Source organism: Pelodiscus sinensis, chromosome 2 (genome assembly GCF_052426305.1).
Source record: "Pelodiscus sinensis isolate ZL-2025 chromosome 2, ASM5242630v1, whole genome shotgun sequence".
Lineage (NCBI taxonomy): Eukaryota > Metazoa > Chordata > Testudines > Trionychidae > Pelodiscus > Pelodiscus sinensis.
The window spans coordinates 219204061-219228276 of NC_143053.1; the positions used below are offsets into that span (position 1 = coordinate 219204061).

The 24216-nt window shown below is 42.5% G+C and overlaps 1 protein-coding gene across 1 annotated transcript; it reads left to right on the forward strand.

Moving 5' to 3' along the window:
• Positions 1-21258, forward strand: SRI (sorcin). The gene is made up of 8 exons (XM_006134109.5): positions 1-141; positions 5268-5351; positions 9264-9333; positions 13685-13728; positions 18622-18769; positions 19396-19509; positions 20340-20398; positions 20959-21258. Exons 1-8 carry the CDS (start codon positions 97-99, stop codon positions 20983-20985), a joined length of 591 nt encoding a protein of 196 aa, XP_006134171.2. The 5' UTR covers positions 1-96; the 3' UTR covers positions 20986-21258.
• The last annotated feature ends 2958 nt before the right edge of the window (positions 21259-24216 follow it).

A 24216-nucleotide genomic window follows, 5' to 3' on the forward strand; every position in this document is an offset into this window, starting at 1 on the left:
GTTTGCGGTTTTTTTAACGGGCAGGAACCGGAAATAACGCGCCGTCGCAGCACCGGAAGTGGTCGGGGACTGGCCGACAGAGGCGCGCTAGGGGACATGGCGTATCCCGGGCACCCCGGCGGAGGCTACTACCAGAGCGGGGTAAGCCGCCCGGCTGCCTGTGCGGGGGAGGGGAGCGGCCACCCGCTCGGGGGAGGCGTTTCCCCCACTCGCCATTGTGCCGGGGGGGGGGGCAAGTGGCGACTCACCCCCCCCCCCCACCCCACACACACACACACCCGCGCGGGGCTGTGGCGGTGTCCGGGCTGTAGGTGCCTGCGGGGGCCCGTGGGGTCAGACGCGCTTTTGGGGGCCTGCGACGTGTGTAGCCGGGAGCTCGGCTGCCCCGTCGTGGCCCCTCTGCGGGGCGCGCCCGGCCTAGTCGCGTTGCCTCTGAACCGCTTGCTTGCGCAGTGGCTGTTCCGCATATGCGGCCTCTCTCTAGAGCAGTGTTTCCCTATTTTATTTGGCCACGGAACCCTTTTAAACTCAAAAGAATGTTGTGGAACCCCTAATAGCAGCCTTTTTTTATTTATATATATATATATATATATATAGCTGAAAAAGTAGAACCCAAATAAGTAAGGATAATAGTAAAGCAATGCTAAACAACGTCATGAGAGCAACACAAATGAAAATTGTTTTCAATAAAATCCATAAATGCTTAATATTTTTTTTTTAAATAATAACATGTTATTGTAATGGAATTTTCTCACGGAACCCTTATTTTCACTTTGCGGAATCCTGGGGTTCCCGGGAACACCATTTGGGAAACACTGCTCTAAAGGCTCAGCTTCAGTTGCTGACTTCAGAGTACTCTTCTCCCCCCCCCCCCATCACCCTTTACAAAAGCGGCAGGTTGGGGAGGTTTCGAAGAGCCACTCGGCTTGACCTTGGTATGTTTTGTTCCTGCGAGTCCTACGCTGGTTCAGTCCAAGCTGGTTCTTAGCCCTCGTGAAAGTATTTGTCTGGTTAGGGTGATCATGCAAACAATCCTCAGAACAAATGTAAACCGGTTGGAGTACCTGAGCGATGGAGGATGGAAAGAGAGAGAGAGAGAGAGTCAGAGCAGCAAACTTCAGTAGCAAGGCTGAAGTGGTTAATGGTTTTGTTTTTCTGCTACAGTTAGCTGGGGATTTTTGCTGCTGCTTCTAGCAGACCCGGAAGCTATTGTGTCCCATAGTTTTCCCTTTTTTCATGGAATACAAAAAAAGCTGCTGGCTCAGACAACTGACTGTAAACAATAGAATTCTAGCAATGTGGAAGTCTCTTTCAGTGTGCTGGTATTAATTGAAATCAGTGAGAGCTGTAGATGCCTAATGCCTCTGAAAAGCTGGCTACCTGATTAGAATCCCCTCCCTGCTCCAGCAAAACCAAGTCAAGAGACAACCTTCTATTATCCTCAGTAGAGGTGATAACATACTACACTTATCCTTTGTTAAACAAAAATAATGTAGTTAGAATCAAAGCTTTGGTTAAAACATGAATGCTCTCTTTGTGGGTATAAGTAACACTGAGCTTGGAAATGAAGAATGAGCTTGTGCTTCAACAGACAGGAGCATAGGTCAGGCCTATACTGGAAATGTCAGTATATAAATGTTGGTTAGAGAGGGTGGAATTATTTTGCTCACCAAGCCTTTGTGAGCTACATGGGGGTTGGCAGCCTATGGTGCACGTGCCATAAATGGCACATGAGCCGATTTTCTGTGCCATGTGGGGCAGGAGCTCAGCCCTGCCAGCCTCAGGATTGCTGCACAGCTGCAGGCTGGAGCACCAGCTCTGGCTTCCTGCTGGGAAGGGGTGGGGCAGGGGAGGCATAAGAGTGGCATGGTGTAGGATCCAGAGTGGCCCAGCAAAACCCTGCACTGAGCTCTGCGTCCCTGGAGCTGCCCCTGCCCCTTGGCAAGCATCTCCCAGGTGCTAAGGGTTTAACCCTCTCCACCCTGCACTACAGTTTGTCATTTCCTTCTTCCAGTGACATCTGAGCTTTCAGCCAAGGGCCGAGCTGGGGGGGAAGGGTTTGGGTCAGGGGGCTACTTAACAGCAGGCTGGCAGACAAGATGATGGAGCCCCAGCCAGCTCCAGTTCTGTGTCTCTGTTGTCAGGGTCGGGATTAGAACCCTGGGAAGGGTTGGCCTGGGGCTGCTCCACAGATTGGGGCTGGGTGACTGGAGACACTGGTATAATGGGCTGTGCCATGCTGCTCCCTGCAAGCTGTGTGCAGGGGTGGGGAACTAGCCCCAGGCTCTGCCTTCCCCAGCCCTGGAGCTGCAGCCTGCAGATGAGGCAGGGAAGTGACTCTGCACTACCCTCCACCTACCTCACCCCTGCAAATTCCAGTGCTGCTGGGGAATGTGCTGGGAGCACAGGGATGTGGGAGCAGGAGGAGAGATGAACCAGGATGCAGGAAATCACGCTGGAGAATCACGTGGATGAGGGGAGTGATGCTGGGGGAGAGGGGATACAATTTTACGTTGCAGAAGCTTCACTTTTCTATACTCTCCACTTCTTTGTCTCTCTCCCCGACTAGTTATTTGTCCGCATTCTCACCCTCTCACCTTTTCTGCATTACTCTCCCAAGTCCCTCTTATACCTCCACCCCACAACCTCTCCTACTGCCAAACTCCCTTCCAGACCCCATCCTCCTCAGCCCCTGCTGAACCCCACCTCCCGCCCAGATTCTGCATCCCATCCCATTCGCTGGCAGCCCTGTCCCACATGTTGAATTCCTCTTTTTTTGTTCCCACCCCAGAGTTTAAGGGTGTCTACAAAATCCACTCACTCTAGAACCCCAGAAAGTAAATCTGGCCTATAGGAAGCCATGAACCTCAGTCCTCCCTCTTCCTTCCCCTCACCCCATGGAGCTGGAGTGCCAGAATAGTGAGGTGTCTCAGTTGGGGTCTATGTCAGTGAGGGTTGGGGTTCTGAGAAGCAAAAATCTCCTTCAAATTTATGTGGTCCCCAACTGATTTTTTTTCTATAGTCAGTGGCCCCCAACCCAAAAAGGTTCCTCACCTCTGCCATAAATAAAGAAAACATTGAAACCTTTTGTGTTGGACATAAATTAATATTTTACTTTATTTATAATGAAGTTTGATAAATGAGCATGAGAAAGTTAAAACACTTAATCTGTTTAATTTAAATTAAACCATTCTCCCTAGCTGCAGCACTAGAAAAACAGCTCGGGCATAATTATGTAATTAATGGTGAGTTTCCATTAGCAATTGGTGGTTTGCATTGACCCAAGGTTTGCATTGACCCAAGTGGTCCATGGTGTGCACGGTGGAGAGAGTCTTTTCCGGGAGAGCATCACGGCACAGGGCAGGAGGGTAAAATCTTGGCACACCGCTTCAGAAAGTTGGCCGACCCTTGAGGTGCATTGACAGAAGCACTTGTTTTGCTGCTATGAAACTGTCTGCACTAGGGATGTAAGCAACTAGTCAGTAGTTGAGTGACAACTTGAATACTCGTTCCCCATCTGCCTCTGTATCAGAGGCAGCAATAGGAGGGGAAGAAGGAGTCAGTGCTGGGGGGAGCTGGCTTACAAGCTGTTTCCCCCAAGTGGGGCAGGGGAGACAGAGCTACAGAGGTCCCTGAGCCAGCGCGAGCTGGGACTGTTCACTTCCGGCTTACGCCAGCCCCGGGAGGTAGCCCTGCTGTGGCTCTGCAGCCAACTGTAAATCCATTTTCGTAATGAGATTCAGATCATTGGCCGAATGTGGAGGACTCATAGGGTACTGAGAAATTGATAGTATTCTGAGTTACTACATAAGCCAAGTTTCGTCTGTTTTGATGGTCCATTTTATCAATGATACTTGTGGGAGAGTGGGTCTAGAGTAGATTTGTTATCACTTAGTTTAACCAGATACTTAATGGATTTCTATTTTGACATTTAAGCTGAAATGAGAAAGTAACTGTGTAAGCACTGAGTCCTTTGCTTCTGGAGACTGCCAATAGGAATGTAAGCAGGTGCTATAAAGTTACAGAGCTTGATACAGTTTTTTCTATGGAAATATTTTTGTCATTTCAATATGCTTCCATTATTTCGCTATGTGCATGTCAAGGTTTAATAATTGAAAATTACTTTCTTTTTGAAAAAAAAAATCAATTCTTGTCCTTTTATCAAAACTGGTGAGCCCTGAGAATATTCTCCCTTTGGTCCCCACATTGTGCCAGTAGTGGAGAAAACTAGAGTATAAATTTGACTCTCTAATTTAGGCATATTTGTTATGCAGGTTATATAGTGCTGGTGGCTGATTCTGAATGGGATCTGATGAATTTAGTGGAGATTACATATGGTTTAGAGTTGAAGGTGGACAAAACAAAAAAAGATCCGATAGCATTCCCTGTGCTGCCACCAGTTGTGGGGTTCTGTCTGACAGCGGAGGAGCTGGCATTGACTGAGCAGGAACTGGAGTGGGGGTGCTCAGGAAGAGGCAGGGCACCTGTAGAGCCCTGCAGCTGGGGGCTGGGAGTGCACCAAACCCCGCGTTAGCCCACTGAGTCCCATGGCCACCCAGTTGTGCTCCTGGCCCCTGCCCATGGGGCTCTGCAGGCACCTTGAGCATACCCTTCTATCCTTGAACTTGAGCACAGCTAATGACCTATTGGCGGAGCTCTGGGAGAGCAGGGGAGTTGAGTGCAGTGCCTGGCTTTTCCACATAAATGCTTCAACCCTGGAGCACCCACAAAGAGACCAGACCACACATGTTGCCAAAAGATTGAAGACCAGACTATAGAGGTCCAATCTGAACTATAGAATTGAGCAAATGCTAGTGAAAAGACATATTCAGTTTACAATGGGTGATAAATGTTTAATAGCACTCGAAGGGAAAGTTGATGGCAAGAAAACATAACATGGAAGAAGATCTTCAATGGATGATATGGTATCCTATGTGGATCAAAAGGACTAGATTAGCAAAGGATTGTATGGAATGAGCTATCATGCAAACCTCCAATAATGACGGTGACATATACACCCAATTTAGGCATTCTGTGCTTCTGCTAGATCACTGGGCTAGCTCAAATGTAAGATTTTTAAGTTGGCATGACTTACGGTGTAGCAAGTATATGCACCAAATCGTGTGCTCTCTTTTAAAGCATTTTATATGCTTCAACAAGGTGTATATTAAAAGTGACCCTCAAAATTGATGCTGAAATGTAAGACGCTGCATTTTGTAGTCAATTAAAAATTAATTTTATCTAAATCGTTTTTCTTATTTTTAAAGTATGGTGCTGCTCCTGGAGGACCAGTGTTTCCGGGGCAGACTCAAGATCCTTTGTATGGGTATTTTGCTGCAGTAGCAGGACAGGTATGTTTTTCCCTCAAAACCTATTTGGTTGAAGTTATGGCATAAGACAAACATACGTTCATTTTATTACAACTTAAATATTGGATATCACCCTTTGTCATCGAGGTGTATGGGATAGTAGAACTTTCTAGCATATTGAGACCGAATAGTGGAAACTGGGTGTGAGGACAAAGTCGGGAATAATGTCAAATTGAATTAATTATGGCTTAAGTTTATTCTTGCTCACTTTAGAACTATGAACATGGGTGGGGCGGGTCCGTCACATGTAGCATAAGAATCCAACCAGAAATGACAGTTGCTTGGTTGACCTCCTTAAAAGCCAAGAGAAGTTAGTCAGGTCATTATACAAAGGGAAGGCTTCATTAGGTATAGTAACGTGGAGTACCAGAAGCTGATGGTATGGATTATCTTGCCAGACAGAATGAGCATGGTATATGAAAAGGGGGACATTTATGTCAGATATTTGCATCTTAATATTTCAATGCCTGATTTTGACAGCCTATCTATTACTCTAAAGCCAGGGGTCTCAAGCTCAGTTTCCCTTAGGGCAGGTGACAGTCCTAGTGGGCCAGCATGTACCCTCTCTTTGACAGTCCCCTCTTTGACATGTGTCTCAGCCCCCCCATCCTGGCCTGCATGCTCCCCCCCCCCCCCCACATGTATCCCCCAACCCAGCATGCAACTCTCTAGCAATTTAGAATTTGCCGGGGCCTGCACTGCCACAACTGGCAGTGCAGTGGGGCTAGAATGGCTTTCTACTTCTAACTCCATGCCACTGCTGGGACCTCCCTGTGGGCCAGTGGAGGTGTGTGCAGAGCCCATCCAATCCATGGCTACGTCTACACTGGCCCCTTTTCCGGAAGGGGCATGTAAATTTCATGAGTCGTCGTAGGGAAATCCGCGGGGGATTTAAATATCCCCCGCGGCATTTAAATAAAAATGTCCGCCGCTTTTTTCCGGCTTTTAAAAAAGCCGGAAAAGAGCGTCTAGACTGGCCCCGATCCTCCGGAAAAAGCGCCCTTTTCCGGAGGCTCTTATTCCTACTTTGAAGTAGGAATAAGAGCCTCCGGAAAAGGGCGCTTTTTCCGGAGGATCGGGGCCAGTCTAGACGCTCTTTTCCGGCTTTTTTAAAAGCCGGAAAAAAGCGGCGGACATTTTTATTTAAATGCCGCGGGGGATATTTAAATCCCCCGCGGATTTCCCTACGACGACTCATGAAATTTACATGCCCCTTCCGGAAAAGGGGCCAGTGTAGACGTAGCCCATAAGTATAAGCCATGAAACTATTAACTCATTTTGTGAACCTGACTATATCTCAGTAATACCATCTTCGCTGGTTTGATCACCAACCTCCTGATAATTAGACTTTTTTTTTTTTCCTGGAAAGCCTCAGGAACGTTATTGGAATTAGGAATGTTAAGAGGCAGGTATCTAATCAAGTAATTCATAGAATTTTTATCAATTGCTCGATTAATCTAATCGAGAGCCAGCCTGGCTCAGTCCTAACTCTTGCCTGTCTGGGTCCAAGCTGTGTCTCTGCAGTTTAAAATGCAGTAGGCTCTGGGAGAGTTGCGGGGAGTGGAGGGGGGAGCGGTTGCTACTGCCCTGCTCCTACTGCCTTTTAAATTGCAGAGCTGCAGTGGGGTTTGGTCCCACACCCGTTGCGAGCCAGGACTAAGCCGGGCTGCCTATCTAGCCAGCAGCATCCCCTGTCTGCAGGGATCCCAGTGGGAAACTAGGACCTCCTAGGACAGGGGCTGCTGCTGTGAAGCAGCCCTTGTCTGTGGCCAGGCCACCGTGGATAGGGGATACTTTATGGCAGCAGCCCCTGTCTTCAAGAGGTCTCAACTTTCTGCTGGGACCGCCTGCGGACGGCAGCTGCTGTGAAGCAGCCCCCGCCTCTAATAGAGGCAGCAAAGAGGGCGGGAGGATGGAAACAGGCAGCACCATGGAGACTGTGCTGGGGGAACAGGCTTTTTTAGAGACAGCGAGGGGTGGGGAATATGAGTAGTGGACTTGACTATCCAATAAGCCTAGGTGAATTGTGTAGTCGACTACTCCCTTGCATCCCTAATTAGAATTAAGACAGATCTGGGAACTTAACTACCTGATGTCTCATGCACCACTATCAACTGTGGTCACTCTGACTTAGTAGATTATGGTTGTTTGTTGATGCACAGTATTAGGAGAGAATCCCAGATTCCTTTTCCCTTTTAAAAAAAAAAAAAAAAAAAAAAAAAGGCTTTAGATCTCTTAGTTTGTGGAGAAAAGCTAGAAAATGTGCCCCAATTTCAGCCAAAGAGCTCAAATGCCACATCCAACGGAAAAGATCCCCAAGTGTATTTTTATCTGTGATTTCAAGAAGTCACCCTCTTTTGGGAAGATGGGGAGGCTGATTAATGAGTTTTGAATGCTTGGGGTTGACAATACAGTACATGCAAGTTGATAGTGTCTCCCCGTGTGTCCAGGAGCCTAGACTGAGACCAGGATCCTACAAAAGACATGAAACTAAATCCTCACCCTGACACCCCCATGTCCTCAAACTGGAATGCTCCCTTCCCCCCCCCACACACACCTGTTACTTCCTCCTGCTGGGATCCCCCGCCTCTACCGAAGGTAACTGAAAGCAAAAACCACTTGTCCTGCTCCACTGGCTGCAGAAGCACATTAGCTTGGGTGGATCCCTGGTCAGTGCATCATAGCAGAGGCAGCCTCATGGCTTCCTGGACCGAGCTGCACCCTTTGGGGCTGAGACTATGTGGGTGCTGGGAGCCTGTGCACTGCTAGGAACCATGTGTAAGGATTAGACCTGTATGTGTAATCCTCCCCTCCCCTCCTTTGTGTACACACTCTTGGGTTGGGAGCCACACAAACCTTATTAAATAACTTTTTTCAAAATATTTTGCAGGCCAAATTGGGAAGGTGCTAGGAGTTTTGAGACCCCCTGCTCTAGAGGATTTGGTATACTGTCATTTTTTTCGTATGTGTCTTATAATTTCTGTACGTTCCTCTAAGTAACAATTTCTAATACATTTGATAAAACATCTTACTTTAAACGAGTAAGCTAAAAGCTTTATTGCTCTGACAAAAATAGATTTTACATCTTTCTAGTCATTTTTGTCTAATCCTATGTACTGTCCAGTGAACAATTTGTTTGCCTGACTGATGGTCTATTTGCAAAAGCCTGTTAATGTAGTTTCAAGGGTGTAATTGTGGAAGTCAAGAAATTTAGAGTTAAGGATCTCAGGGTACCTTGTCCTCTGCCTTCCCTTCATTATTCTCTTTTGATAACTTCTTACAATCCACACAGCACTTAAAATGCAATAGTTACCAAAAAATCGCTAATGAATCAATGCAATCTAGCAGCAGAGGAGACAAATGAGGATTTTAGAACAAACCACATGAAGGTACATATTATAGGATTCTCCTTTTATTTATGAGGAATCTGGTTATTTACTGAAACTAAGTATAGACCTTTAGAAATGTTTCTTACTGAGCTAAAGAAGAGTCTGTCTACCATTAGTAGTCCTACTGATGCAAAAACCTCTAAGCAAAGTGTGACTGGATAAAATGAACAAGACTAAAGTAGCATCATGTGGCTATCCATGCAAGTATGTAACAGGCCAAACCTGTCAAATGTCAAGTCAAATTATTACAGAACCTCAGACTGGCTTGACCATCCTTTTCACTTGCGATTCTAGTCTTAAACTTTGTGAATCAATGGGTACGATAATTTGGAGTGAATTTAAATTAAATTGAACTTGGTACATTAGTTGTAGGTTTTTATAAGATTCCATGCATAGTTTTATCAGTGAGGTGCGATCTTGATGTGTAATCCTGATGTGTAAGTTTATGGACATTTACTGATGGAAAGCTAACTTTTCCAAGCTTACTTTTCCTGTTTTTCAAAAGGATGGACAAGTAGATGCTGATGAGCTGCAGAGATGTCTGACCCAGTCTGGCATTTCAGGAGGGTATAAACGTAAGTTGATTATTTAAATAAAAGTATATTTGATTCACATTAGACAGTTATTAGTTGTACTGTCTGCATTGTTCTTAAGTTAACATGGTAAGACACAATTATATTTGTTTTTGAAAGTAGTTTTACCTTCTGTGGAGTAGGGATGTATCGGAGGCAGCATGGGGGATGGAACAGAAGCCAGAGCTGCGGGGAGCCAGCTTAAAAACCAGTTTCTGTCAGTACTGTCTATGTGAGGGGCCAGGGGAGGCAGAGGTGCAGCAGGGGACCTGGTGCAAGCCAGGACTCAGCCGTTCCGGCTCATGCCAGTCCCAGATGCTGCGCTAGGGATGTTAAATATCGGTTAATTGAACAGTCGAGTAACCTCATGAAATTTTATCTGTTAGTTGACTATTCTATAGTGCATGGGGGCTGGGCCAGCAGCCACTGTATCAGAGGCAGCAGCACAAGCTGCCATGCAGGAGCTACTCTGTGAGGGGAGCCAATTTAAAAACGAGCTACCTTCATAGACTGGCTGCCTGTCATCTAAGCTTCTGCTTCTGAGAGAAGCACCAGCACGGGGTCAAAGCTCACGAACCTGGGGCAAGCCAGAACTGAGCTGGGCTGTCTGCCCGCCTGGCTCTTAATACATTTGACATGCAGAGCTGAAACTAGGGTAGGTCCTGGACCCAGCATGAGCTAGGACTGAACCAGGCTGCTGGCCAGCCTGCTAAAAAATGTACTGGCAGGGAGAGGGAAATGAATGTAGTCTATAGCATTAACCTATAAGCTTTTGCTTATTGGTTAATTGACTATCCTAGTACATCCCTATGCTTCACCTCTACTTTTTTTTAAATGTAGTAAGAGCCACCAGGCTCTTACTACATTTAAAAGGCGGAGCTGTGTCATGGGACTGGGCATAAGCCGGGGCTCAGCTGTCCTGGCTTGCACCGGGTCCCAGACACTGCACAACTGTTTTTTAAATGTAGTAATGTGCTACATTTAAAAAGCAGAGCTGCAGCAGTCTGGGACAGCTCAGTCTCGGCTCACACCCAGTCCCCTGCTGAGGCTCTGCCTTTTAAATGTAGTAAGAGCTTGGTGTGTCTTACACTGGCTCCAGGGCTGCTGCACCTCTGCTTTTTAAAATGTAGTGAGTTGGGACTGTTCAGTCCTGACTTGTGCCGCCCCGGGAGCCAACCTATCGAGTAATCGAGAAGTCGATGAAAATTTCATCAGCTATTTGATTAGCTTAGTAACAGCTATTTAACATCCCTACTGTGGAGTCATATGCATTATGCTGTAATTTTGTGAATGTGGCATTCCAATGAATAATTGAGATTTATGTTGGACCAGGTATTATGGACACCCAGATTCAATAAACGAGCACAGGATCCATTAAAAAGCAGCATAAAAGGTCCACTTGGAACAGAATCTTATATTGAGATGGTGTGGGTTCTTTTTTTTCATTCCCAGACCCATGGCTCCTTGAATATGTTTAGTACCAGATGATCAGTTCAAAGACTTTTTGACAGTTTCTGTTGTTAGTCTGTCACAGAATTCAAAAGATTGAAGTATCCTGTTAAATTTTCATTCTATTTGACCCTTTAGAAGGTATCTGTCTGTTTCAAATATGGACAAGGTCTAGCTCAGAACAATCACTCTCCAGTTATTATTAATGTTTAGAACTGTGAATTCTAAATGGTAGTATGTAAAAAGAGTTCATGTTTCAGAGGTGTTGCGTTACTGCAACTCAGTTGCAACATTTACTGCAATGGACTAGAAGTTCATTTCTCTAAAACTCCAGTGACAGTTTTATACCTAATCCTGTTATCAGCCATTCGAGCAATACAGATGTTATTGATTATTACGTTAACTAATGTAAAAAAAACAACCCCAAATGATCTTGTAGCATCTTAGAGACTAACAAAAAATATATTGTTAGTCTCTAAGGGTACACCTAGACTTCAAGCTTCTTTCGAAAGAGAGCATTCACACCTCAAAACAGGATCAAAAAAGCTATCTGCTTTTTTGAAAGAAAGCGTCCAGACTGCATGGACACTCTCTCAAAAGAAAGCCCTGATTGCTATTCATAGAATGGCCACCAGAGCACCTGTGCTTTTTTGATTGCCTCTTCTTTTAAAAAAATGTCCCTGTTCTGCATCTACACATGCCTTTTTTCGAAAGAGCTCTTTTGAAAAAAGCGTTCTTCCTTGTAATTTGAAGTTTACCAGTGTAAAAACAAAACCCCGTGCTCTTTTGATTTAATTTTGGAAGAACATGATTGCAGTGTGGACACAGGTGAAGGGTGTTTTTTTTTTTTAAGGGCAGGGTTGGGTGGGTTTTTGTTGTTTCAAAAAAAAAAAAAAAAAAAAAAGTAGACGTACCCTAAGATGCTATAGGAGATTTGTTGTGTTTTAATTTTTTTTTTTTTTAAGTTAGGGATTAATATGGCTACCCCTTTGATATGTTAAATAGTAGTTTGATTACCTAAGACAAAAGTTTTCAAACTGTAGGATTGTCAGGGTCCTGGCTTAGACTTGCTGGGTCCTGGGCCTAAAGCCTGAGCCCCACTGTCCAAGACCGAAGCCAAAGCTTGAGGCCTTCAGCTATGGGTGGCAGAGCTCAGATTATAGGCCCCCTGTCTGGGGGCTGAAGCCCTTAAACTTCAGCTTTGGTCCCCCTGCTCAGAGTGGTGGTACTTGGGCTGGGCTCCTCCCAAGACAGTGGGACTTGTGTGGACTCAAGCTTTGGTCCCTCTTTGTGATGTTGTGAAGTAATTTTTGTTGTGCAGTGAGATTTAAGAACCCCTGATCTAGGATGTAACACTTTTTAATGTTGATCTTGTCTGCATGAATAGCCTTCATACAAAGATAATCTAGTTTATACAGTGGAAGTTGGCATATCTTCAGTTGAGTTGAGCCTTATGTGTTTACTTACAAATATTTAGTAGGTGTAGGGCTGCCAAATTTGTTGAACATGTTCCTGCAGGTTTCATTATGTAACTTGATATTTAAGAAAACATTGATCTTTAATTTCAGGAAGGTTGGCAATGAGGACATTTCTGTAGATTATCCCAAAATTATATTGTAATGTTTATCCAGAAAAGTAAAGAAATATTGAGTAAAGGCTACCAATTCAGAGTACAAATCTGTGTTTAAGATACTACAGACAGAAAGAAATAAGATTAAATTTAGAAGTTCCAATCCATGTAACTGACTTCTGAAATTTAAGAAGTGCATAGATACGCCCCCTTCACCCTCCAGGCTGCTGCCTCTCTCTCAGATAGTACGTGTAGTCAACAGGATTAACCAATAAGACCAGACTTATCAATTAATCGTTTACTTGACTATACGCTAAAAACTCTACAACACTCAAAGTGAATTTGTGAAATAATGTCCTATTCTTACAAAATAGATCTGTTCTCAGTGGATTCAGAATTATACCCGCTTGCTTGAGAATCCACTCTACTCTTGTCATTAGTTCTGTTGCATGTCAAATAGTTAAGTGAAGTTGGTACTACTACACTTGGAGTTTGTTCTTAGATAAATGGTATAGCACAGGTGTAAAAGACTGAAGAATGTGGCCTACACAGTCTTCATTACTGACGATGATGCAAAAAGCAGGAAAAAAGAGCTTGATTTTCAGATCCCAACTTAAATTTCCAAAGCATCAAGAAAAATATTTTTGTAAAATGAGCAAGAAAACAGATGTCAAGTTTTTTTATAAATTAAAAATGAAAACTAGATACAAGTATCTCAGATCTCTAACTTCTACAGCAAATGACAGTTAATTTGAGAGAGCCTTAATAAATTGCTTTCTTTTGTGTTTTTTAATAAATCACTTGGAAAAACAGCTTTTTCTAGTTGGAAAATATCTATAAAATATTAAAATGACCAGGTTTAACAGATTTTAGCAAAAGACACCTGAAAGATTTGATGACCTAAGTACCTGATAAATGGTGTCCAAATCACTAAATTTGTGTGAATGGAGCTCAGGCCACCAGTAATGGGATACAGAATGTTTCACATCTGCACCAGCAATTTGGCTCCAGTCTAGGCTGGTAGATTTTAAAATGCTGCTATTATCTTGATCAGACTGCCCATTTTGATATAGCCAGAAGCTGAGTTGAGAGTGACTAAAACACATCTCGTATGTTAAGACTGGATTACAAAAATAATAGGTTAAAATAACCTCTTGCTCCATCCATCTCATAATGTAATTTTTTTTATTTGAATTAGAATGAGACTGCTAATTGCATGACTACAGCTTTCTAGTAGGAATACAGTTTTATTTCACGTACATATTGATTTCTCAGTTTGGTTTCGTAATTCATATTTATTGAAACTAATCTTTTTTTCCTCCTTCATTTAAACAGCTTTCAACCTAGAGACGTGCAGGCTCATGATTTCCATGCTGGATGTATCCTTTGTCTTGTGTGTACTATAATATAACAAAAGGAAACTGCGAAAAGAACATTAAGGTTGCAAAATCAAGCCTTCCCACATTAAGAAATATCAGAATTAGTTTGCATGGGCAACCTTACTACTTCCCCTTGTATTAATGCATTTTGATATAGTCTTCAATTCCACAACACTACTTTTTTCCACAGGACCCCATCTCATTCATTAAATAGGATAGACCTGCTGCACTGAGAATGAATCAGGGATTGTGTAGGGAAGCAGGCTGTTATCTGTAGAACACTGTCTTATTTGTTGCAGACAGTGAACTGTGTCTGGTACAAGGGTGGGCAAACAGCCCACAGGCCAGACATGGTTTGACAGGATTTGCTGCTGATGCTTTATTTGCCTGAATGGCCACAGTTACAGCTGTTTGCAACTCCCATTAGCCATGGTTTGCTGTTCCTGGCCAATGGGGGCTGTGGGAATATGGTAATATTGTATTAAGAGCAATGTTTTGATATTTACAGTAAATAAAGCATGAAGCAACACACTGAACAATAAGGAGAAAACAAAATACTGAATAACTGTTCATTTTAACTGAAGTTAAAAACCTGCAGTGTGCCTATGCCAGCTGACTTGGGCTCATGAGCCTTAGGTTGAGGGGCTGTTTAATTGCAGTGTACATGTTTGTGCTGGATCCTGGGCTCTGAGACCCTACGATGAATAGAGAATCCGGGTGCTGGGGATTCAGCCCAAATGTCTACACTGAGCCTTGTGAGCCTGAATTAACTAGTACAGATAGATACTAATTGAGCATACTTTATCTTGTGCATTGAGTGAGGCGGGGTAATCTTAATTCTGGTATTTCCTAATTTGAGTGCTTGATTTTACAGCCTTCCTAATGTTCTTTTTATGTAATTGGTATATGTTGAAATATTTTAAAAAACAAACTGAAAATATAAATTTCATCATGTGGCATTGTGGGTGAAAAACCCAAAGAGTAGTTGTCAGTCGTTCGTTGTCAAATCAGGAGGATGTATAAAATGGAGTCACACGGGTCAGGCCTATATCCAATACTATTTTCATTAATGATGTGTGTGTGTGTATATGTGTGTGTAACATTTGCAGATGAGAACAGGGTGGAAATTGTGGCAAGCACTTTGGAGGACAGCATTTAAATTCAAAATGACCTTGATAAATTGGAGAATTGGTCTGAAATAAAGACGAAAAAATTCAGTCACAAGTGCAAAGTACTACACTTAGCCTTGGTCTACACTAGGGAGTTATTTCGAAATAATAATTGGAGCATCCATACCATCAGCCCTATTATTTCAAAAAAATGGGCAGGTTATTTCAAAATCTGTACTCCTCCTTTCCTTGGGGGAAAAAACTTATTTTGAAATAGCAGTAGTGTGGCTGCTCCACTGCTGCTATTTTGAAATAACTACTCCCCAGAGTATTTTGGATATACTACCTCAACTTAGAGCCCCAGGAAGCACTGGGGAGTAATTACTTCACAGTAGTGGAGCCTGTCTTGGACTAATTTCGAGCCCCGCCTCTCCCGCTGTAGTGGGGACATGCTATTTTGATTTTGTTGTTCTTGGGAGTTTTCAAATTTATTTCAAAATAATTTCCTAGAGTAGACATGCCCTTAGGAAGGAAAAAAATCAAATGCAAAACTACAAAGTAGGAAATAACTAGATAGATGGTTATACTGCTATAAAAAAATCTGTGTGTGATAGTGGATCACAAATTGAATGAGAGTCAAGAATGTGATGTAATTGCAAAAAAAGCTAATATTCTGAGTGGTATTAATGGCAGGTAATTGTCCTGTTCTACTCAGCAGTGGTGAGGTATCCATTGAGGTATGTGTCCATTTCTGGGCACACTTGAGGAAGGAAGTGCATAAATTGGAGAGAGCGTAAGAAGAGTAACAAATCATTTCTTTTAGAAAACTTTTCCTATGAGGAAAGTTTTTAAAAAAGACACATTAAGTCTCAAGGAAAAAAAAGACTGGAGAAGTCTGGTAACAATAATAAAATAAGTTAAGGGAAGGGCAGTCATAAAGAGAATGGTGATAAATTGTTCTCTGTCCTCAAAGTAGAGGTAATAGCATGGGTTTAATCTGCAGTGAGATATTTAGATTAGGTTCTAACAAGGGTTGTGGAATACCCATCATTGGATAACTAATTCTTCAGATTTTTAGTGGCTAAAATCTGTTCTCTACTGAACTTGTGTGAACTATGATTTTTCTGTAGCCAATAGCTTGACGAGATTTGGCCAGTTTTTCAGAGGGATGTCAAAAGATACATTTCTAACACACAAACCATGCATCTGCCAGATTACAAATTCCTATTCCAAACCATGGAAGCATTAAAGCTGTGCAAAAAAGACTGTCACATTTTGTAATGGACAAAATGATGTACTTTGCCCTAAGCTCGTTTTCAGAAAAAGCCTGAGCTGTTTTGGCTGAAATTTTCCAGACTCTTATTCTGGAAAATTTCACACCAAAGGGTTGAAGATTGCAAAGTTGTAAGCAACTGAAAACAGAGTATTCTCAGGCAACCTTAATATGTGGTTGAAGTGCCTTTTGAAAGCACATTGGTTAAACTTTGTATTGTAGGCAGCATGGGTTGCTACTTATTTGTCAATAAGTAGAAAACCTTCATAGAAGAGAATCTAAAGTATTATAGCACTAACATAAGAATTAGGAGGGTTAGCTGTAGTAGCACTCCTATTTTATGAACATCAGTCTTATGAAAGACAAGTTGTATGTTTAGGATGTGTGTGGGGGGGGGGATGCATGTGTGGTGGCTTTTTTTGGTCACTTTCCAGTTCCTTTTTCTGCTTCGGAATGTGACTTCAGTCCTTTAGTGTCTGTATATATTTGGCAAAACTAATGTTTGGAGGCAGAGATGCATTTAGCTCAAAAATCAAGCACACTGTACACATTTGTTATGTTTCCTATCATTGAAGGATTAATTTATGCACTATACTATTGTAATTCTGAGATATTTGAGATTATGAACTGAATACTCAATTGATGAATAGGGAGTCTACTGTATTCATTTATAAAGTTTCTCTGTAATGACATGACTCTAATTCAGGGCTGGGCAAAATACGTCCTCGGGGCCACATCCGGCCTGTGAAGCCACCAGATCCGGCCCGCAAACTACCCTGACAGAACCCTCAGGCACACATCTGCCGTGGGTTTAAAGCACAGTCTGGCGGCTCTCTGCTCTGGATGGAAGGGGAGACTTAATGTGATCTCCCCACCTCCAGCACAATCCTCAGCTTCTATTGGACAGCAGCAACAAGCTAATAGGAATTGACACCACTCAATCTCTCAGCTCTTATTGGCTGAAAACAACTAGCCAATAGGAGCTGAGAGATTGGCCCAGGGGATTGGCAAGTGTCTTTCCGCTCCTTCAACTGAGAGCCACATGGCCTGGACCTATAAGGGATTTGGGCCTGCAGCAGGCAGGGAGCCTAGCTGGCCTTGGTGGGGTACTGACCAGGAGATGCTTAGATAAGCGCCTCCCAGATAGACCCTGCCTCTTGGCACCCATGCCCTTCCTGTACCCCAACTCCTTCCCCCAGATCTATCCAAACCCTCTGCACCCCCAGCTCACAACTCCCTCCCAGACACTGTACCCCCTCCTTCCCCTCTCCTCTAGGCCAGAATCCTCTCCTGCACCCCAATCCCCTGACCCAGGTCACAACCCCCTCCTTCACCCAAACTCCCTTTCAATCTCGCACCGTCTCCTGAACCCCAGTCCTTTACCCTGTGCGCCCTTCTGCACCCAGCCGCCATCCTAGACCCCACATCTCCACAAAAAAGTGTGGTCCCCAACCACTTTCCAAAATCTTGGAATGGCCCCCACCAAAAATTATTGCCCACCCCTGCTCTAATTGGTACTCACTGCACCAATAGCTCACTTGATATTTAGTATACCAGTAGTTCATTTTTGTGACTGACAAAATTGAGCATACACACAGCTTAAAAAATCCTTTCATTTTCTAACTCAAAATGCCAAAGAATGAGAAGGAAAAAATATGAGGGGGGCATTGATCTTTTCTCTACAGTATTGGAACTACAATTTATTCCAAATGCTTTGCTGTTGTAAGACAATATTATTAGAAATAAAATAAGAGGTGTTAGGACTTCTAAATACTTGGTTAGTGACAAGCTTAGATGATGACTTCGCCTATAGCTCTCTGTTCCACAGTCTTTAGAGCCCCACATAGATAACAAAAATTTAGGTCTACATCCATGATGTCTCACTTGTATCTGACCTACAGTCTGCACTCCATCTTTTCTGTGTATCCACACCCACATCAGCACCCTATCTCACTGAGAGAGCCTTACATGGATACAAACATTTGGATCTGCATGTGATCTGCAAAGATGGTAAACAATGCATCTGTTTCAGCAGATATCGATGGATTTGCAGGGCTCTAAATACCTTAACTTTCTTATTTGTTTGTCTCTTCTGCAAAACTAACCTTATGTTTTATGCAGTAAAATGCTAGCATATGCACAAGCCTTTATTTTGTTGCTAGCTTTTCTGATATTTGTACAAAGCTACAGTTGCACATTAATGATGGAAAATGTATGTAGGCAGTATGTCAGCAGAGACAAAACGCTACTTTTTTTTCAGATGGATGGAGGAGTATATTTGGTTTTCTGATCACTGATCTTTGGCCAAAAATATTCTGTCTGCCTGAGATCTGGGACAGATGTGTTATAGAGAAGTGTAACACTAGCACAGTGGAAAATATAATTTTTATTTAAGGTATCCTTTATTTTCTGAGTGTCCGTAAATACATTTTAATCCTTCATGATTTAATTTAGCTGCTCATTGAGAAATACTGGCATTTGTTTGGAAATTTTTCCTTAGCCATGGTTCAGAGGGATATGTCTGGTAAAATGGGTTTCAATGAGTTTAAAGATCTCTGGGCTGTCTTGAATGGGTGGAGACAACACTTCATAAGTTTTGACAGTGATAGAAGTGGTACGGTTGATCCACAAGAACTCCAGAAAGCCTTGACAACTATGGGTAAATTGTGAAACTTCTCTATTACTGGCAGTTGGAAATTCCCCCAGCTTCTAATATGACAGTAACTTGGGGTATGTCTAGACTGCAGGCTTTTTTTTGGAAAAGCTTCTTCCAAAAGAGAGCATCCACATTGCCAAAGCACATTGAAAGAGCAATCTGCTTTTTCAAAAGATAGCGTCCATTCAGTGTGAATGCTATCTCGCATTTCAGTTGTGATTACTATGGATGCAGTGGTCACCAGGGCACCTATGCTTTTTCCTCTTTCCTCTTCTTTCAAAAAACCTCCCTCTTCCATGTCCATACACACCTTTTTCCGAAAGAGCTCTTTTGGAAAAGGCATTCTTCCTTGTAGGATGAGGTTTACTAATGTCGGAAAACCCCCTGTGTTCTTTTGATTTTTCTTTTGAAAGAATGCAATAGCAGTGGATGTAAGAGAAGTCTTTTCAGAAAAATGGGTGTTTTTTCGAAAAAAAAGCCCTGTAGTCTAGACGCGCTTGGTGGGATTTTCCAACACAAGTTAATGTTTTTTTGCATTAACTGGCACACAACAAATTGTTCCATGAAAACTTCCTTGAATCTCTATAATCTGTGTCATTGCACTATTTGTTCCCCACCTTTTCAATTAGGATTTAGGTTGAGCCCACAGACAGTGTCTGCAGTTGCAAAACGATACAGCACCAATGGGAAGATTACATTTGATGATTACATTGCTTGCTGTGTGAAACTCAGAGCTCTCACTGGTATGTTAGAGCAACATCTAGTTAATGCATTTTTATTTTATGAAATCAGGTTACTCTAAGGCAATGGTCAAAAACTAGCTGACCGTGATTGACTGGTCGATTCTGGGGAGTCTCCCAGTTGATCATGCTCTCCAGCTCCCTGTTTGTCGTGGCCCCACGTCTCTGGCCAGCTTCTGGGAGGGGCCATCTTGGGAGTTTCAACAGTAGTGTGGGTCTCTTCCTGGCTGAGGTGGTTTTTTTTTTCTTTTTCTTTTTTCCCCCCATACCTCTTTCCTCATTTGTGCTGCTTTGTTTGTTTACTTGTCAATCTCCCCCTTAACTTCTTGCTGTCATTCTTTCTCCAGAACCTTCTCCATTGCTCACTTCAGCTCTTCTTCTCTTCGCCCCCTGCCTTTCCCCCCTTGCTTCTCACCGATAAGAACACTGTTCATTAGCCCTCTAGTAGTTGCTAGTGCTCTTATGAACAGGCCCCAGTCTCATCTACTGAACAAGTGTTCACAGTACAATGCTTAGAGTGCTCATCAGTTCTTTGGTGGCATCAAAACTCTTCTGAATCAGCAAATGGCCTATTAATGTTCACAAAACCAGTCTCCAGGTCTTTGCTGAGAAGAAAAACTGGCCTTTGGACAAACTGGCACACACAAGCCTTGTACCAACTGGGCAGTGCTTACAAGCACCAAAGTTTACGTAGAATACAGAATAAATATTTTCTCATTGCAAGTGCTGTTTAGTAGTAAAAGGGGTCAGTTTTAATCACAATGATGGCATCTAAATACGGTGCTGCTTATACCATTGATTACAGTATTATGCAATTCTTTCTATTTTTGCAGATAGTTTTCGAAGAAGGGATGCAGCCCAGCAGGGTGTTGTGAATTTCCAGTATGATGATGTAAGTGCACCTAAGACATTTGCTTACTTCAAATTAGCTACAGTTATAATTTGATAAGTAATACTTTAGTACTGGAACCAAAAAATCATTTCATTTAAACACTATTACAATTGTCACCCTTATTTACTATATTAACTGAGAGCCCAAAATAAAATAGGCATAGAGAAGGTTGTCATGTCCCATTTCTTACTTCTTGTGTCCAGTTATGGCGGAGGGAAAAACATGAGATGTTCTTGTGCCCTGGTAAGCTTCTTTTAGCTTACCTGCATGTCCCTTGGAGGGGTACTCTGATGCTTTGGTAGCTCCTTTGGGTGTGACCCCCATTTTTCCTGTCACAGTAAAGTTGCATACTTAGTTTGGAGAGCTCTTTCATGAGGTGCTTTGCTTTAGTTTAATATTAGCTCAGTGATGTCCTTAATGTTTTGCTGAGGACAATGTGTAGAAACTGGAGTTGAAGGCAACGAGTACCAGTGGAGAGCATTTCAAGCAATAGATTTGGGGGCGAGGGAGTATTCATGTTCCATTGCACTTGGTTTATATGGATGCCTATTTTCTTTCAGTTCATACAGTCTGTTATGAGCATCTAATTGAAGATGAAGGAAAATGTGGACGAGCATGATTAACATTCCACTTAATGGTTTGCTTTGCACCTAAAGCTATCATGGCCATGTAACTAAAATTATTGGTATTTACTTATTTTATAAAGATACTGCTTTATATGTAATTTGTTTTGATAAATGCAAATGAACCAAGATTTCAAAAATGAAAGATCATTCTTAACCTTGTTTAATTTTTTAAATTTGCGTATACTTGTAAATCAACTTTTTATGTATAATTTAAATAATTAAAACTTGACTTTCTATGTGTGTTTACTTTCCCTTCTCATGAACTATTAAAAACATTCATCATAGAGTACAGCTTACCGTATTTCCTGTCCTAATAGTAGCACCACTCAGGGTGGTGTTTTTGTTCAGTGACAAGACTGCATAAAACAGATACACAATGAAGAGTTAACATAATAGGTTGGTGATCATGCTAGAAAGCAAGGTGGTAAATTGGGGAACTGTGGTTAAGGTGTAACTGGAGTTCAAGATGGACTTGGCCAGTTTTGTCACAGATTACAAGTTGCATATCTGTGCAGAGGCCATTTGAAGAACCTCTTTCCAAACATGATCTTCTAGGATACATCTACACTGTGGGGCTATTTCGGGATACCGGATGTATCCTGAAATAGCTACCCTGTATCTTTTGAATGTGCCTGCTATTTTGAGACCTATTTCGGCATCCTTGTAACTCTCGTTCCACAAGAGTAAAGGGCTGTCTCGAAATAGCATGTTGTTTTGAAATACAGTCGAAATAAGATACGCAATTTGTGCTATGCAAATTGCGTATCTTATTTCAATTATCTTATTTTGAGTTTAGGGTGCTGTGTAGATACACCCCAGTGGGCTACTCTTCTTGCCTTAAGAAAATTAACTGTTCACTTGTAAAAACTTAAACAACTAATAGTCTAGCAGCACCTTAAAGACTAACAAAACAGGAAAGATGGTTTCATGAGCTTTCACGGCCACAACATATGACTTCAGATTTGAAAATAATATTGGTTTAATCTTTATACATAAATGCAGTTAGGGTTATAGATCTTATAACTTATCTTCAACTCCTAGCTTTGCAAGCAAACATACTTTAACCTATCAAGTTTTAAATTCATTTTTCTTAGCTAAAAAGGCTCCTTACCTTTTTTAAGTAAATTGAGGCCACTTTTAAATACTAAGTAACTCAAAAGGCACATACTCAATTTCTATCAAATTTATTGCTGCACAAGAAGGGTCCCATCTCAGCACCTCCCTAATGAATCTAGATGCTTTTGGGCTTCTTTTACCCCTCCCCGGCTGGCTCTACAGTTCACCTGGTTCGTTTTACTTTTCTTTTTAATAAAACTGCTAATTAGTGGTAAAAATCTTATTTTCATGTTTAGAAGGGCATATTGTTGTGAAACAGATGCTTTTAAAAAGAAAAAAATATTCCAAACTAATCCAAGCATATTAAACAGCTACTACTTTAATTGGTAGTGAATACTTATCTGATGGTTTTGTTCAGTGCTAAACTGTTTCATTACATATCAAGAGGCATTAAGAAAATGACATTAAATACGACATTGAAGTCAAAATTAAACAATTTTGATTCTTTTTCACAATGCTTGAGCTGTAGGAAAATTCCACTTTTTCCATTTAAACTGACCAATTATTTTTTGACGTTTTAGTGTTTCCATCAGCTCGAAAGAAGCAAACAAGTTAATCCCCCTGCCTTGGCCAAGAATCATCTGCTCTTAAAACTGTGTTTTGTCCCTACAACTCCTAGGGTGTGTCTAGACTACATGCCTCCTTCGACGGAGGCATGTAGATTAGCCAGATCGGAAGAGGGAAATGAAGCCGCGATTAAAATAATCGCGGCTTCATTTAAATTTAAATGGCTGCCCCGATCTGCCGATCAGCTGTTTGTCGGCAGATCGGGGGAGTCTGGACGCGATGCCCCGACAAAGAAGCCTTTCTTCATCGACACAGGTAAACCTGGTTTCACGAGGCTTACCTGTGTCGATGAAGAAAGGCTTCTTTGTCGGGGCATCGCGTCCAGACTCCCCCGATCTGCCGACAAACAGCTGATCGGCAGATCGGGGCAGCCATTTAAATTTAAATGAAGCCGCGATTATTTTAATCGCGGCTTCATTTCCCTCTTCCGATCTGGCTAATCTACATGCCTCCGTCGAAGGAGGCATGTAGTCTAGACACACCCCTAGTGGAAGGCTTGTGCCAGAACCTTCATCCCCTAAGGCTGAGACTAGACTGGCATGATTTTGCACAAATACTTTTAATGGAAAAACTTTTCCGTTAAAAGTATTTGCGCAAGAGAGCGTCTATACTGGCATGTGCCTTTGCGCAAAAGATTTGCTTTTGTGCAAAAGCATCCATGCCAGTGTAGACTCTCTTGCGCAAGAAAGCTCGGATGGTCATTTTAGCCAACAGGCTTTCTTACGCAAAAAATTAACTTGCCTGTCTACACTGGCCCTCTTGTGCAAGAGGGCTTATCTCCCTGAGTGGGAACGTCGGAGTATTTGCGTAAGAACCACTGTTTTTGTGCAGTACAAAGTCAGTGTTCTTGCGCAAATACTCGCGGCCAGTGTAGACAGGCAGCAAGATTTTGCGCAAAATCTCGCCAGTCTAGACGCACCCTAATGGTTAGAAACCATCTTCTCATTTCTAGTCTAAATTTATTTGTGGCCACTTTAAATCCATTTGTTCTTGTGCCAGTGTTGTCCCGTTACTTAAATAGCTCTTCACCCTCCCTGATATTTGCCCCTGATAAATTTATAGAGCACACTCTAATCATATCTTCCCCTGCCTTGTATTTTCTGGCTAAACAAGCCAAGATTTTCTAGTCTCTCATAAGACAGGTCTTCCAGTCCTTGGATTATCTTAGTAGTTCTTCTCTGCAGCTGTACCAGTTTAAATTGATCTTTTAACATTGGTCACTAGAATTGTATACAGGATTCTGCACGAGGTCCTATGTGGCACTGGCAAAATGGTGTTAATACTTCCTTCTTTCTAATGGAAATGCCTTCCCTGCTTCATCCTAGAATTCCATTTGTCCTTTTCACAGTTGCATCGCATTGCTGGATCATAATCATACTGAAATCAAACATTTTGCACCTTCTTTGTCTCTTACTAGAGCTGTGCATGGCGTTACATGTGGTAGTACCATTGAATTCCAGCCTGTTTCTGTGTGTCTACACTTCGAGGTCAGCCAGCTCTTCCTCCCTA

Coding starts and splice junctions, on each gene's coding strand:
- SRI (XM_006134109.5), top strand. CDS start 97: ATGGCGTATCCCGGGCACCCCGGCGGAGGCTACTACCAGAGCGGG. Junction 5,352..9,263: donor TTGCTGCAGTAGCAGGACAG/GTATGTTTTTCC, acceptor GTTTTTCAAAAG/GATGGACAAGTAGATGCTGA. Junction 13,729..18,621: donor TCATGATTTCCATGCTGGAT/GTATCCTTTGTC, acceptor GCCATGGTTCAG/AGGGATATGTCTGGTAAAAT.